The 15,868-nt window shown below is 45.5% G+C and overlaps 1 protein-coding gene across 16 annotated transcripts in view; it reads right to left on the bottom strand.

Annotated features, from left to right (window-relative positions):
- Positions 1-15,868, bottom strand: part of FARP1 (FERM, ARH/RhoGEF and pleckstrin domain protein 1) — a 309,200-nt gene that overhangs the window by 77,812 nt on the left and 215,520 nt on the right. For all 16 annotated transcript variants that reach the window (XM_084982203.1, XM_084982197.1, XM_084982198.1 and 13 more), the window contains 3 exons: positions 12,833-12,875; positions 9,724-9,802; positions 3,338-3,435 (listed from right to left, as the gene is read on the bottom strand). In XM_084982203.1, coding sequence (XP_084838329.1) covers positions 3,338-3,435; positions 9,724-9,802; positions 12,833-12,875 — 220 coding nt within the window. The remainder of the gene's footprint in view (positions 1-3,337; positions 3,436-9,723; positions 9,803-12,832; positions 12,876-15,868) is intronic.

Genomic DNA, 15,868 nt, shown 5'->3' with positions numbered 1-15,868 from the left:
TAATCAGTGAGAGAAAATTAAAAGTTTGAAATATATACAGGAGATATCTAAGGCCAGCAACAAATGAAAAACCATGGGCTATCTGAAAGATGCCTCCATGAATGCAAACGAAAGAAGGGAGGAAACTTTCTTTTAATTTTAAAAGTCAGGCTGTGTACATAGAAACGGATGCGATGAAAACAGCTCACTAGAGATAATTTCCCATCAATATTGATATCACTTCTGAAGAAGGGAGATGAGCGGATCCCTCATACCTTACTGATAATGTAATTACCAATCAATAATTTAAAACGAACAATCTATCCACAGAGGACTCTGAAATTTCTCTTTCCATGATACAGGATGCTCAAAAATACAGAAAAGGGGCTTTATAAGATTATAGAACTCTTGTGTCAGGTAACTGCGTATCAAACAGTATGGAAACAGAAGGACCTCTGAACCACCTGTTTCATTTTCTCTGGAGCACTCGAGATTATTTGGGGATTCTGAGCCCCCTGTTAGTGTCTGGGGGTGAGGGGGCCCATCAGACCAAGCACAGGATTTTCTGGATGCCAGTGACCTTGTACTTCCCGTATGTTAAGGTAAGATTCACTCTATTAACAGACTTTTTTTTTTTCCTTTGGCTGCTCTGCAGCGTAGGGAGTTCCCAGGCCAGGGATCAGATTTGAGCCAGAGTCGTGACATAAGCCATAGCTGAGGCAACGCTAGAACCTTTCAGCCCACTGCGCCAGGCCAGGGATTGAACCTGTGTCCCAGCGCTCCCGAGATGCCACTGATCCCCCCATTAAGCCACAGTGGGAACTCCTATTAACAGATTTTAAAAATGAAGGGGCAAAGGAGGAAGGGGGTAGAAGACTAATGGCATCACAGATATTTGAGTAAATTTCTCCTCTCTCACCGGAAACCCAGGGTCAGAGACCTTTGATGAAGTCGCTACTCCAATAAGGAAGCTCTATTTCAAAAATTCCCATTGTTTGGAAAGGGAGAGTTGCAGGTGAGTCAGGTTCAAGAAGAGTATGTTTATTGAACACCTAACATATGCTGAGTCTTTATGCTACTGTTTCATTTTCACAGCCTTGTGAAACACATTATACGATTGCCGTGTTCCAGAAGAAAGAGGTTGAGAGGTTAGTAGCATGTCTGGGTAAACTACCAACAAAGAAAAACCAGGTCCACCCGATTCAGAGCCCTCCTCTCTCCACTGTAAGAAGAGGGAAGACCAAACAAGAGGGAAAAGTTACATAACTTTCTGTGCCAAAGCACCCTCATTTGTTAAATGGGGATAAGAATAGTGAGCTCATGGGGTTGTTCTAAGAATTAAATGAGATAATACGCATAAAGCTGGAACACAGGTTTCATTTGTTTGCTTTTTCTCGCACCATTTCCCCTATTTGTTTATTTATTTAGTGGCTGCCCCATGGCATGTGGAGTTCCCCAGGCCAGGCATCAGATAAAAGCCTCAAGTTTGACCTACACTGAAGCTGCGGCAACACTGGACCCGTCAACCCACTGTGCTGGGCTGGGGGATTGAACCCGCATTCCAGCACTATAGAGATCCTGTTGCACCACAGCAGGAACTCCCATTTTTCCAAATTAATAAGAAAACTCCCACCTGCTAAGTCTGGTAGATAGTCAGCAATGCCCATGAACAAACAAGAAGAAGACAAGCACAGCCTCCTTGTGTTAGACTAGGGTAATTTGGTGACTCCTGGGAATGCCCTTTCGTACAAAGCTCTGGAACTCTTACTAACTAGGCAATTATCTAAGCAGGACAGGGTTGATTGTATTGGACTACTGCAAACAGAATGCAAATTTTAAAATGATACAATGGCCCAAATTTTTTTTTTTTTTTGGTCTTTTTTTTTTTTTTTTTTTTGCTATTTCTTGGGCCGCTCCCGTGGCATATGGAGGTTCCCAGGCTAGGGGTTGAATCAGAGCTGTAGCCACCGGCCTACGCCAGAGCCACAGCAACGCGGGATCCGAGCTGCGTCTGCAACCTACACCACAGCTCACGGCAACGCTGGATCCTTAACCCTCTGAGCAAGGGCAGGAACCGAACCCGCAACCTCATGGTTCCTAGTCGGATTTGTTAACCACTGCGCCTCCACGGGAACTCCTACAATGGCCCAATTTTTTGATACCAGTGCTTATACACGTTGACCTTGGTCGATATACATACTTTCCTTCCTGAAACATAACGTGTATATCCTATTTTTTTTTTCTTTATTCTTTTTCTTGCTTTTTAGGGCTGCACCCACGGCATATGGAAATTCCCAGGCTAGGGGCTGAACTGGAGCTGTAGCCATCTGCCTACACCATAGCCATAGCAACTTGGGATCCGAGCCACATCTGCAACCTACACACAGCTCCAGGTAATGCCGGGTCCCCAACCCAATACGTGAGGCCAAGGATCGAACCTGCATCCTCATAGATACCAGTCAGGTTCATTTCCGCTGAGCCACAAGGGGAACTCCGGGGTATATCCTATTTCAAGTAACTCCTGCCTTGACCAAGAGGAAAAAAGTGCCCAGGTGAGTCACCAGTAAGCCTTACTGTGAGCACAACCTCATTCATTCTTGGTCTAGACGAAGAGAATTAAAATATCTCATTTCAAGCATCACTCAGATTCTGCCCAGCTTCCTGGTTTACTGAAATCTAGCAGAATATAAGAAGAGAAATCTTGGTCAGCTGGATGTCCGAAGGCTAAATACCATTTTTTTTTTTTTGTCTTTTTTTTTTTTTTGCTATTTCTTTGGGCCGCTTCTGTGGCATATGGAGGCTCCCAGGCTAGGGGTCGAATCGGAGCTGTAGCCACAGGCCTACGCCAGAGCCACAGCAATGCGGGATCCGAGCCGCATCTGCAACCTACACCACAGCTCACGGCAACGCCGGATCCTTAACTCACTGAGCAAGGGCAGGGACCGAACCCGCAACCTCATGGTTCCTAGTCAGATTCATTAACCACTGCGCCACGACGGGAACTCCTAAATACCATTTTCAATGACGAATATCACATCCAAGAACAGGACAGAACAAGTTTAGTCTATGTGGCCTCCGTCCATTCAAGCTTCTCCTTCGCGTTAACTGAGTGATCAATAATTGCGGCCCAGTAAGAAGAGAGTAGGATAATGCCAGGACACAGAATCGGATCAATGCTTGCAGGCTGAGAATACGAAATGAAGTTAGGAGTATTATTTTCCAACCCTTGGCCTTCATGCCAACAGCAAACTAATACAAAGACGTGACTCTTGCTTTTAGTGCATGTCATTTTTTTCCCCTGGACGAGCAAATTGGGTTGTTTCCCACATGCGTTCTGCAGGAAGCCAACGGGACTTACATTGCACAATGTGTGAGATCAAGAGGGCGGCGCTGGTGTCATTACACGTCAGCCTGCCTTGAGCCAGGTCCTGCTTCACCTGCAGAGCAAACAGGTACCTGCGAACACAAACAGAGATGGGCATCAAGTACACGGAGATGCGTGGCAGGCAGAAAGGGCGGGGAGGGATGGCATCACAGGCAGCCTCACTCCGGGCAATGTGCCCGCACAATGAGGGCCTAAAGAAAGGTATATAGGAGGTCCCTTCATGGGGCAGCGGAAACGAATCCGACTAGGAACCATGAGGTGGCGGGTTCAATCCTGGGCCTCCCTCAGTGGGTCAAGGATCCGGCATTGCCGTGAGCTGCGGTGTAGGTCAGACGTGGCTCGGATCTGGCATGGCTGTGGCTGTGGTGTAGGCCAGCAGCAACAGCTCCGATTAGACCCCTAGCCTGGGAACCTCTATATGCTGCAGGTGTGGCCCTAAAAAGACAAAAGGAGGGAAAAAAAAAAAGTATATAAACCACAAGAAAGTCTGCACAGGCAGGATGAATTCCTGGGGCTCCTGAGTGTGATGCAAATATTCATATCTCCCTCAAAGCGCCAGGAGACACATGCTATATAACCTTTTCACATGCTGAGTAAGGCATTTCACGGTCTATGGGGAGAAAGAGCTGCAACAAATTAAGACTGTAACTTGCCACCCTATATATTTATGCAGGGTGCAGCAACGTGTTAAATTTTTTCACAGATCAGTCATCAAATATACTAAAAAAATGGCTTTGCGGCTCAGTTAATAATAGCGGGTTACTACGGGTAGGAAAAGCTTTGCCAATGGGATTGGGAACATAAAGCATCTTTTTTTGTAGTGTAATATTCACTCGGCCTCTTCCCTAAGTCTCAGTTGCCAGATGTGTAAAAATCAGTTTATGCTATTTAAAAATTCCTTACCTAATAAAGTAAACATCTTCTGTGGAAGAGAAAAACAGGAACACATAAATCAAAGAAATTAAGTAAAAACAGGGCGATGTTAAAATCGATTTGAGAACATCAATATGAACTCATAGATTTCTAGAAAGATATTTGCTAGCTTTGCCAAGTGTCTAGAAGCAGCGTCCCCTCGGCAGCAACAATTAGCAAGCAGATCTGGCTCTCATACAACTGCCCATTGGCAGGATGAGAAGGGAGGTCCTTGGAGAAATGGCAGGTTCCAGGTGTCGGGTAGGCGAAGGTAGGAAGCCTGGCAGGTCCAATTACACCAGAGAGCAGGGAAGTTTTCAAGTATAAACGGGTGGTATTAAAAGGGGGACAAGGAGTTCCCACTGTGGCTCAGCAGAAATGCACTCGACTAGCATCCATGAGGATGAAGGTCTGACCGCCCAGTGGGTTAAGGGTCTGGCGTTGCCGTGAGCTGCAGTGTAGGTCGAAGATGCGGCTGGGATCTGTCATTGCTGTGGCTGTGATGCAGGCCAGCAGCGGCAGCTCGGATGTGACCTCTGGCCCGGGAACTTCCATACGCCGCATTTGCGGCGGCCCAATAAACATATTAATTAATTAATTAATAGGGGAAAATCTTGACGGGGAGTCCACTGGCCACAGTTGTGACAACTTGAGTAGCAAAAAGAATGATGAAAGTCAATCAAAACTCATGTAACTAATGAGATCTCATGAGTGCCTTATAATACTCAAGAAAAGCGGGGGGAAATGGAAGGTGTCGTTATTTGGGGAGTCTAGTAAAGCAATTCTGTATTAAGAACTGTAACCAAGGGCATGCAATCTGCCTCTCCAGTAGGCAGGGTATTTCAGAGATATAGATTTTCCAAGCAGATGAGGCAAAGTTCCACTTTACAGAAGAGCATCAACCAATAACACCAATAAAAGAATTATAAAATCCTCATCCTACAGCCTCTAGAGAAATGACTGACTCTGGTCAGGGCTGTTAATCGGTGTAAAAACCACTTAGGAGTCTGGACATTGGTATACAGACAAAGTCACATGACTTCCCTTCACAACAGAAAGGTCAGATGTCACCACCCAAACTCAGTGATCAGCATCAGTCATGAAACAGCGAGCACACCATACCACTTATGCTGGCATTCTAGCCAAGAATGTTTCGCTTGCATCTGTCAATCCTGTGACCCACACCCCAGCTCACAGCAATGCCAGATCCTTAACCCACTGAGCGAGGCCAGGGATCGAACCCACATCCTCATGGATACCAGTCGGTTCGTTCCTGCTGAGCCATGGCGGGAACTCCCCCCGCCCCCCATCAAGCCTTTAGAACTGAGGACGAATTGGCAGGCGATCCGGAAGACTGAGGAAGGGGTGACACAGCATCACAGGAGGCAAACAGACAAATTTAGGAGGTAGGTTATTTTCTAGGCTGACAGGTCCAATTTCGTCAACAAGATGGTACCAAGAAGAGAAAAAGTAAAGAGGGACTCGGCGAGATGAAGCGGTCCAAAGGGCAGGACGGCTGGTGACTCTCAGTTCAGATGAGCAGGTATAAATGACATCTCGAGGACAAAGGGGAACTTGTGACTATGGCCAGGGTATATGATGAGATGAAAAGTAAACGTAGACACATGGAGAAAAAAAAAAAAAATCAGAAAGGCCATCTCACTGAGGCGTTAGTAATGCCCAGCCCTCTGCAACAGAAGCCGAGTATTGTATCTTCTGAGTCTAGTTTACTCGCATTTTCTAACATTCTACGCTACATGGACTACTTGTGTGATCACAAAAGGTTCTTTTGAACTTTTTTTTAAAAGGGCATTTGACAAGACCAACTAACCACAGAAGTCTCCCTAAGAATTAAAACGGGATAATCCATGGAAAGCATAGCGACTAGGACAAAAACATGCAATGCATATGAGCAACTTTTATTTATTTATTTATTTTTTTGTCTTTCTGCCATTTCTTGGGCCACTCCTGCGGCATATGGAGGTTCCCAGGCTAGGGGTCTAATCGGAGTTGTAGCTGCCAGCCTATGCCAGAGCCACAGCAACTCGGGATCCGAGCCTCGCCTGCAACCTACACCACAGCTCACGGCAACGTCGGATCCTTAACCCACTGAGCAAGGGCAGGGATCGAACCCGCAACCTCATGGTTCCTAGTCGGATTCGTTAACCACTGCGCCACGACGGGAACTCCAACTTCTATTTTTTTTATAACAGAAAAGTGAATCCCCTTTAAGTGATCTAAGAAATTCCATTATTAAGAACTACAGAGGCCTTCTGCAACCAGGAAAAATCAATCAATCAATCAATCAATCAATCAATCAATCAATCAAACCTAGAACCAAAAAGCCAAAACCAAAAACATCCCCAGACCGACCACAGTTAACCTTAATCCCACCCCCTAATGTTCATTCGTTCTCATTCTCTCGCTCTCTCTCGGTCTCTCCCTTTGGAAAGTCAAAGGGGAGAAAGGCAGAGAATATAAAGCAACCACAATATCAGCACACGGTTTATACAGGAAGAGGCGGTACAAGCCATCTCTCTGGACGAGGCAGTGGCTATTTTTGTTTGACCTCGATACTTCTTAGAACCACAGGCTTTAATTCTTATCTGTGGGGTTCATTGGTAAAGAAGCAGGAAGAATTTGTTTGAAAAGCAATGACATTCCGAATATGGTACCAGCTACCAGTCCAAACCCAGGGTCCTGTGTCCACGGACAGGCTCGGGATCAGAGTCCCACAGGTGTGGGACCACCTGGGGCGGGTCTCCTATGGGTGGCGAGATGGTGCTGGGCCTGGGAGTTCAGATTTAGTTAGAGGGCAAGTGCTGAGCTGGAGGCCAAGGGAGGAACTTGTCACCTTCAGATGACACGGACTCTTCCAGTTCTAAGGCCCTTGAAATCTAAGACAGACCTTCCTGGTCCTTCTCTTAGCGGCAGGCAGCGCTGAGTCAGGCACGCTGGCTGCAGGGCTACCTTTAGAAATTCAGCAGCACTTTTTGTATTAGAAACGGAAGCAATTCCAATCAAATTCATCCCAAATGCTCAAGGTGGAATCAACTCTCCTTGGCAGAAGGGCAGACATGAGGGGGCCAATCAGAGGGCTGACACTTGCCAGGGACCACAGGGGTTGCAAATCACAGCCTTCTTATGCCATGTTTTAAAGAAGTCAATTTCAGTTTATTTCCTAATCTTAATTTTTTTCTCCCCTTACTCAATATAGAGTACAAAGTCTCTGCCAGCCAAGGAAAAGACTGCAGCAGGTACTGCGTAGCTACTCATACTTCTTCTTCCTCTTTTTTTGCTTTTTAGGGCCACACTCGTGGCATATGGAAGTTCCCAGGCTAGGGGACAAATTGGAGCTGCAGCTGCCAGCCTACACCACAGCCACAGCCACTTGGGATCTGAGCCATGCCTGTGACCTACAACACAGCTCACAGCAACACTGGATCCTTAACTCACTGAGAGAGGCCAGGGATTGAACCTGCATCCTCATGGATACTAGTTGGCTCGTTACTGCTGAGTCACAACGGGAACTCCTCCCTAGCTGTTTCAAACTTGCACAAAGGAGTCAGTGCTTTTCTCCTTCTAGACGCCTGGGCCCTGGTGTCAGTACGGACAAGAGTTCCACCAAAGTGCAGTTCAATAAACAGAAAAGAATCCAGCTTCCTGCTTAGCAGGCAAAGTGCAATCTAATCTTCAATCTATATACATGGGATGCTGAAAGCTATTCCTGGAGGCCTGAGGAATGCATTTCAGCTCGAGTCACTGACAGTCTGCTGAAAATTGCAGGCCCATCTCTGTCTGTCTCACTCTTGTCCCCCGCACGTCCGTCGCCTAAAGCCGTCCCTATGGAGCTTCTCCCACACCCTCCCCCTCCCTCACCATCTGCCAAGGAAAACTGCCTGGCATTTCAATGGTCACATCATTAAAGTGTCTGCTTAAACAGGAATCTGAGAGTGTGGGAGTCAACACATTGGATCTGAGAGGTCCCCTTCCCGTCACACCTTGGGACAAAGCGGACAGCCATGGGGGCGGTGGTGGGGGTGAGGGGGTGGGCTTCTAAGTTTTCTGTCAATTTTACCCCCCTTCAGCCACCATGAATTCTCTCCTCGGAAAAGATTTTTTTAAATGTCACTTAACACTGGGGGCCAGAAAACAGGGACAACAAAACTCCAAACCTGCTACGTCCAACGGGTCTTAGGTCACTCGAGGCATTTATTAGATCAAAACACCAGGCACACACACACACGGCCTGATGGTCACAAGCTGTATGGCATTTTCTAACAAGGACCAGAATGGAAGATGATTCACAAACCTCTAGACACGATGATTCACAAACACTGCAAAGGGGCAAAGCTCCCTGTAAAGTCTCACAGGGAGAAGAGCTGGCAGGGAAGAGTTTAGGCTGCCACCTTCCTAAGCAGGATGAACGCCCAGGCAGATGCAGGAGGAAAAGGTGGCCCGCTGACCCACGGCCAGGCTCGCCTTTAGAATCACTTCAATATTCTGAGCTTGGAGCAATGCGTGTGCCAACAACAGGAAAACCAGCCCAAGAAACAGACACGGGAGCCCCAATAAGGACATCACCTGAAGATGCTGCATGTACGAGCCCCCCCCCCGCCCCCCACCACCCCCCGCAGCTTGGCACTGGGGGTGGCAGCTCCAGCTGCTTCTCCTCTACACAAAGCGTCCTGGCCAACGGCATGCGGTTTTCAGAAGGCTGGTGGCCTCTGCAGCTCCTGGCCACTTAACTGCCTCAGCAATCCGAGGCGGGGAAGTGGACATAAACAATCAGCAGCAACTCATTCAGAACTCGGGACGCCTCGGGAAGATCCTCGCCTTCCCCTCTTCCTGGAAGCGCATATCCGGGTATCCGCTGTCCCTCGTGACACAGCCACGGGGCGGCCAGCAGGGACCTCAAGCATGATCTGGTGGAACCAAACTCACCCCTCTCCACCCCTTCTCGTTCTAGTTATCACCCTCCCCTTTGCTTACATCAAAAACCCAAGCATCCGCTCTGTTTCCCAGGGCAGGGCTTGGTCACACTTTGCTCACTTGGCCACACTTTCAAAGAGACTGACCTACAGTTGATGTCCATTCATCCAATTGTAGCAGCAGAGAGAAACTGTGTTAACATCTTGGATTCACAGAAGAGATTCATTTCCCAAAACTTTCGTGTGATGGGACAGATGTAAGAGGGGAAAAGGACAGGTTATAAGCCCAGTTCAGGCCTTGAAGAAACCAGCTTTTGGGGCAAACTAGTACTTCCCCTCCCCAAGCCCCATGTATGTAAGCACGGCTGGGAGAAAGGACGGTTCAGTGACAGGCAGAAGACAGATGGCTGGTCAAGGCAACACAGTGCAAATGTTTTATCGGCCGACTTGGGATATGACCTCTCTCTCTGCCTTGGTGCCCCACAGCCATAAAGGCCCAGTTTCCAAACCACTAACCTTGTGAGTTCTTCTTGGAGTTGCGTGTGGTCAGGTGGAAAGAATTTCACCACAAACTTCACAACAACGTGCTTTGGCCCTAAAAAGGAAGGGGCAGCAGGAAAGCATTTACTGACTGGTCTTTCAAATGCCATTCAGACAAAAACTTTAGAGAGCACATCACACACCAAATACTGAGTCTCATTCCCATCTTGCCAAGAGTCATCTGCCAACACCCAAGTCACTTAAGAGCTGATTAAGTTCAGTTACTAATTCATATTTTCATAACCTGGGGAGACAGAGACCTGATTTTTAAAAATACTGTGACAAGGGCATTATATTGACACATTAAACTTTTTCTCTGGAGACTTAAAATTATACCCAGGTTTTAAGGAAGACATCTGTGGGAGTTCTTGCTGTGGCACAGCAGGTTAAGGATCAGTGTCATCTCTGTGGCGGCGCAGGTTCGATCCCTGGCCAGTGCAGTGGGTTGAGGATCTGGCATTGCCACAGCTGTGGTGTAGGTTGCAGCTGCAGCTCAGATTTGATCCCTGGCCCAGGAACTTCCATATGCCACAGGTGCAGCCGAAAAATAAAAATAAAGAAGGCATTTGACCTTGAGAATTTATCTGTCTGCTTTAGTCCAAATATAGGATTTAGATAACTTAGGAAGAAATAATGAATAAGTAAATTAGTTATATAGTTTATTATTACTGCTATTTTTTAGGGGCCATGCCCACAGCACATGGAGGTTCCCAGGCTAGGGATCAAATTGGAGCTGCAGCTGCCGGCCTACAGCACAGCCACGTGGGATCTAAGCGGTGTCTGTGACCTACACCACTGCTCACAGCAATGCTGGATCATCAACCCAGGGGATCAAACCACATCCTCATGGATACTAGATGGATTTTTTTTTTTTTCTTTTTGTCTTTTTGCCTTTTCTAGGGCCACTTCCCGTGGCATATGGAGGTTCCCAGGCTAGGGGTTGAATCGGAGCTGTAGCCACAGTCACAGCAACTTGGGATCCAAGCCGCATCTGTGACCTACAATGCAGCTCACGGCAACACTGGATCCTTAACCCACTGAGTAAGGCCAAGGATCAAACCCGCAACCTCATGGTTCCTAGTCGGATTTGTTAACCACTGCGCCATAACGGGAACTCCACTAGTCGGATTCTTTTCCGCTGTGCCAAAAGGGTATGCCCTGTCGTTATTTTTTAATTATCTATGAGGTCCAGGTTCCTAATGTGTTCACAGTCAGACAAAGCCTTTACTGAGTGTTTTATATGCCATCTTATCGATAAATTTTGACAAAATCAGGAAGCAGATCTGGAAGAAGGTGGGCAGGGTGAGAAGGAGACAGATAATTTTTCAGAATTAGAACATGATGTCAATTTGAAAATAATCATTTGTAACCTGAGGCCGAGTTTCTTTTGCTGTGTAAACTATAATTTAAGAGCAATCTTACGTGTTCTGCCATTTGGAATAACAGCAATAAGTTTCAAGAGCTAGGAAATACAAGCTAATTTAATCAAATCCAAATTTTAACAGCAATTGTATAAAAGCAGAACATGTCATTCTGCTCTTCCTTTTACTAAGACAAACATTACATGTGGTACTATAATTTCTATGACAACACATTCAAATTTAGGGGAAAAAAACCTTAAAATGATCAATTATAAGGTGAAGATGTCAGCGATATATGCAACATTAGGAATAAAAGGGGAAGGCACGGGAATACTGAAGCCAAGAGAAGCCAGGCTTCTTGCCACTAACCACTCCAATTCTGCATCACAAAATAACAGCAAAATGGGAAAGACAGAAGAAAGGCCGAGCTCGTTCCCTACAGCAATTTGCACAGACAGGGAATTAAATGAGGCTCTTCGGATCCTTAGAAAGTCCAAAGCCAGGCAGGCGCTAGCACTGAAAGCAAAGCGACAGCTTCGTCACACGGAGCGAGTCCCTGTGCACAGAGATGAAACGGAGAACCTTTGCTCTGGTGCAGCCCCAAACCACAGCCGCTGTCCTGGTTGGACACGCTGCCACCATTAGCAGTTTCCATCAGGAGTCACTGCAGGGACCCACGTCATCATTCTAGATACGACAAAGCTCCCGCCAGCCATCAGGCCCGGGGGCTTCTCAGCAATGTGGGCCCCATGCTGCTGAGTCCCTGGCCAGCCACTCGGCAAACATTAAACAATGGTTGTTTCGTTTTCCGCACTAATAATTACTTCATTTAAATGACAGAAGATCAACATCAATTTCACTCGCATTAGGTCCATTCAGCACTGCCTGCCTGTTTATTACAGCCACATCAATTGCTCTAAGTGGCCGGCTGGGGCTTCTTAATCTGACATAAAAACCACCCCAGGAGGTATTTTGTGTCTCAGGCTCCACTAAAGGAACGCAAGTGTGTTGGGATCCGCAGACTCTTTGACGGAACTCTGGCTGCAGTGAGGGACCATTTGAGAGGCACTGGAGAACAGACCTTGTCTGCGAACTTGACCTCAAAGCAGGGAGGATAGTTCTGTCTGATGCACGATGAAGGAGACAGAGAGGAAAAGTGTTCTCTTTTTTACTTCTCTCCTAGATGCCCCTTAATCTTTTCTTTGACAACTTGGTCTAAATGCAGAGGCAGATTCCCACCCATTCCGCCTGCCATTCGGAAACACACACACATACAGGCACCCTTTGGGGCACCTCATTTTTCCAAACACCGCTTGCATTCTGACTTGATGGGTTTTGAAAAGGCAGCACAGAAAACCCAATAGCAATTTCATGAATAAATGGCTCCACCTTCTCCCTTCAAAGTGAGAGCAAGAAATACCAACATAGACAAGTTCAATTGTTCTGGGTCTTGATAGCCTGCTTTTAGCTGTTAATCAAAACGATATTTGATTTTCCAAGCAAAGTTTTGATTACCAAATTGGTATACATAAAAATTGCGGAAGACACATTTTAACAGCGGAGGATGCGTGGACGATAAAACGCAATCACGGAGTAAAACAGAATGTGTTGTGCTCGACGCCACAGAGCAGACAATATCTAGATGAGAAACAGCAGGCAGGGAAAATGCCTGGCTTTCTATCTGCCATCACCATTAAATGCAAATGCTTACGGCATATACTTACGTCTAATCTGCTTGACAATAGGTTTTAAGAGATCCAGCCACACCTACAAAGGAAAAAAGAACAGACTGAGACATCATTTCTCAATGAACACGTGCACGTATTTTGAGATTCCACTTGGAGTTTGTCAAAAATCAAAATATTTCTGGGGATGCGAGGTTGTCTGTGCCTTTTTCTCCTCCAGAATGCCATGTCTAACTCTGCCTCCCACGTTGATAGAACAGACGCAAATGTGCTAATATTATCCCGAGCCTGAAAATTCAAATCTCTTCTAGACGCAAATAGTTCACGCAGTTCATTAAGAATTTTTTATTCTCATTTGTACTTTTATCACCGTTGTTTATTCAGTAAATATTACTGTGTGATTGCATGGCTGGCTACAGACAGAGGAAAATCCGCACGCTCCTTAGTGAAACAAAGTGTATATGTGTGTAAATGTATGCACAGAGCAGCCCAGCTGGAGTTCCCACTGGGGCACAATGAGATTGGTGGCATCGCTGAAGCACTAAGACACAGGTTCAATCCCTGTCCAGGTACAGTGCGTTAAAGGATCTGGTGCTGCCACAGCTGTGGCGTAGTTTGCAACTGCGGCTCAGATCTGATCCCTGGCCTGGGAACCCCATATGCTGCAGGGCAGCAAGAAAAGAAAAGAAAAGAGCACATTTTTTGAGGGGTACAGAAAGGGAGTGACTATTTACAGAGCACACCTCTGCGCCAAGGACCATCCGTAAGCTATTTACTCTCAAAGGAAGGCCAGAAGGGTTCCTGCTACTCTGGAGGGAAATCTGAGACTTAGAGGGGTCAGGAATTTGTCCCAGGCCTTCAGCTAGAGCGTGACAGGGTTAGGACTGAAATCAGGTCCAGCTTCAAAGTCCAGACTCTTCAACACATTCTCGTTAGCATGCAGTGTGAGTGGCAAAATTAAAAAAAAAAAAAAAAAAAAAAGGAGAGGGGGAGAGAAACCAGTTTCCCTAATTCATAAAGTGTAAGGTAACCCTTGAACTTGTGATCATTTGAAAGGGTTCTACTGAAGCTCCCATTTGCATATATGAAAAAAGCACGTTAATGGGAAAAAAAAACAAGCAAATGGGTTTAATGTAAAGAGAATATTATAAGTAAATATGAAAAAGGGAAACACTCCTAAAGAAAACTATGCAAAGAAGAGCAGGTAATTGATAAAGAAAAAAAAAATGCCAGTGGCTAACAAGGACATGTTCAAGTTCAGGAGTAATTTGCACTACAAATGCAAGTTTAATCCATTTCTACCCATTAAATATGCCTGTATGTAGTGCATGTTTGTATTTTATAAGCCTGAAGTTGGCAAGGGTGCAGAGAAACAGGTAGCATCTTTCAATAGATGTAGAATTGGTGCAATGTTTCTGAAGACTAATTACGGAGTAATTATCCAAAGCCTCAAAAATATTCATATATACACACTCTTTCATCCAGTCACTTGACGTCGGTCAATTATGCATTTATGCACAGGAAGATTTAAGCAATCACCTTAGGGCTAATTGAAGCATTTCTACGACAGTGAAAATCTTTACAAAAACCTAAATTAAAAGTAAACAATTGGTAAAACAGTCATATGTCTCTATGCCACACTGCCACGTAGGCATTAAAAGTTATTTTCTTGATGAATATTTGAGAATGTGAGAAGATGTGTTTAGGAGGTGGGATGGTGGTGATTTATTCTTTTCTTCTGCCTTTCTCCACTGTCCAGACTGCCTTAAATGATCATCCAGAATTCTCGTCATGAAAAAAGCAGAAGGTCAGTGGGTTAAGAAGCTCAGTAGATTAAGAACCTGACATAGTATCTGTGAGAATGTGGGTTTGATCCCTGACCTACTCAGTGGGTTAAGAATTCAGCATTGCCACAAGCTGCGGTGTAAGTCAAAGATATGGCTCAAATCTGGTGTGGCTATGGCCCAGGCCTGCAGCTGCAGCTCCAATTCAACCCCTAGAGTTGCTGAGGAGAGGTGGGTTTGATCCCCAGCCTGGCACAGTGGGGTTAAAGGATCTAGCATTGCCTCAGCTGTGGCATCGGATTCAATCCCTGGCTCGGGAACTTCCATATGCTACGTATGGGGCCATGAAAAAAAAAAAAAAAAAAAGATTTCATAGCGAAATTCTCTTCAAGTTCAGTCACATTCTGAGGTGCTGGGCATCAAAGCTTCAAAATACACATTCTGGCCGGGGATACAATTCCATCCATAACCTCTATCTTCTATAATTTGGTTTCAACACAGCTTTCCAGCCCATCTTCCTCTGCTTGCCTACATTTCAGTCAGCCTCCCTATTTTCCTTTAATCCCGTATTAATGTTACTTTCTCCTTTAGCAATGTGTTCTCTGCACTTAAATACTCTTAGGTGAGAAGGAAGGGCTTTCATGCCTAGGTATCAAAGACAAAGCAAGATGAAACACTGTCCCCAAAACTGTTATGTTCTTTCCCTAAACGTCTTTTTCCCTGTTATTTTGGTGAGTGATGTTTCTTTCGGGCGAATTTTGTAAGCAACTGAAATATTTGACATATCTTGCAAAGGGTCTTATTAAAAGAGAGTTGCTTATGTGACAGCAGACGGGGTTACAGAGAAGAGATGATTTCTGGGGCACCTATATGTGCCAGGCATTGGATGGGTGTTTCATACACTCTCATTTAATATTCACAACAATGTGGTTGTTTTATACATGAAGCAAGCCAAGCTCAGAGAGCTAATTTAGGTTACCCAAGGTCAAACAGCTAGGGAGTTGTTCAACTCCATCTAACTCCACACCTGTGCTTCTTCTGCAATGTAATATGCTGCTCCTCTAAAAAGAATCAACAAAAGTTCATCTCTCTTCTTATTTAAATGTCAAAACTGCGTATTTCCTCATCAACTATAACATATATAGGAACCAGATAAAATCTGACACAGAAAATTACTGTGTCTAGAACTCACTACAACAAAATGAGTCTTTCTGCAGACTGGATCCTACAAGAAATTACTTCAAATCCTTGTTTAAAATAGTTCATTTGAATGTAATTTTGCATACTTATC

The sequence above is a fragment of the Sus scrofa genome, chromosome 11 (genome assembly GCF_054392235.1).
Source record: "Sus scrofa isolate SSC_HxYL_T2T_F1_AM1 chromosome 11, Sscrofa_HxYL_maternal_Yorkshire_Landrace_v2.0, whole genome shotgun sequence".
Classification (NCBI taxonomy): Eukaryota; Metazoa; Chordata; class Mammalia; order Artiodactyla; family Suidae; genus Sus; species Sus scrofa.
Note: the sequence above shows the minus strand (reverse complement) of the source record. Positions and strands in the feature narration are given on the sequence as shown.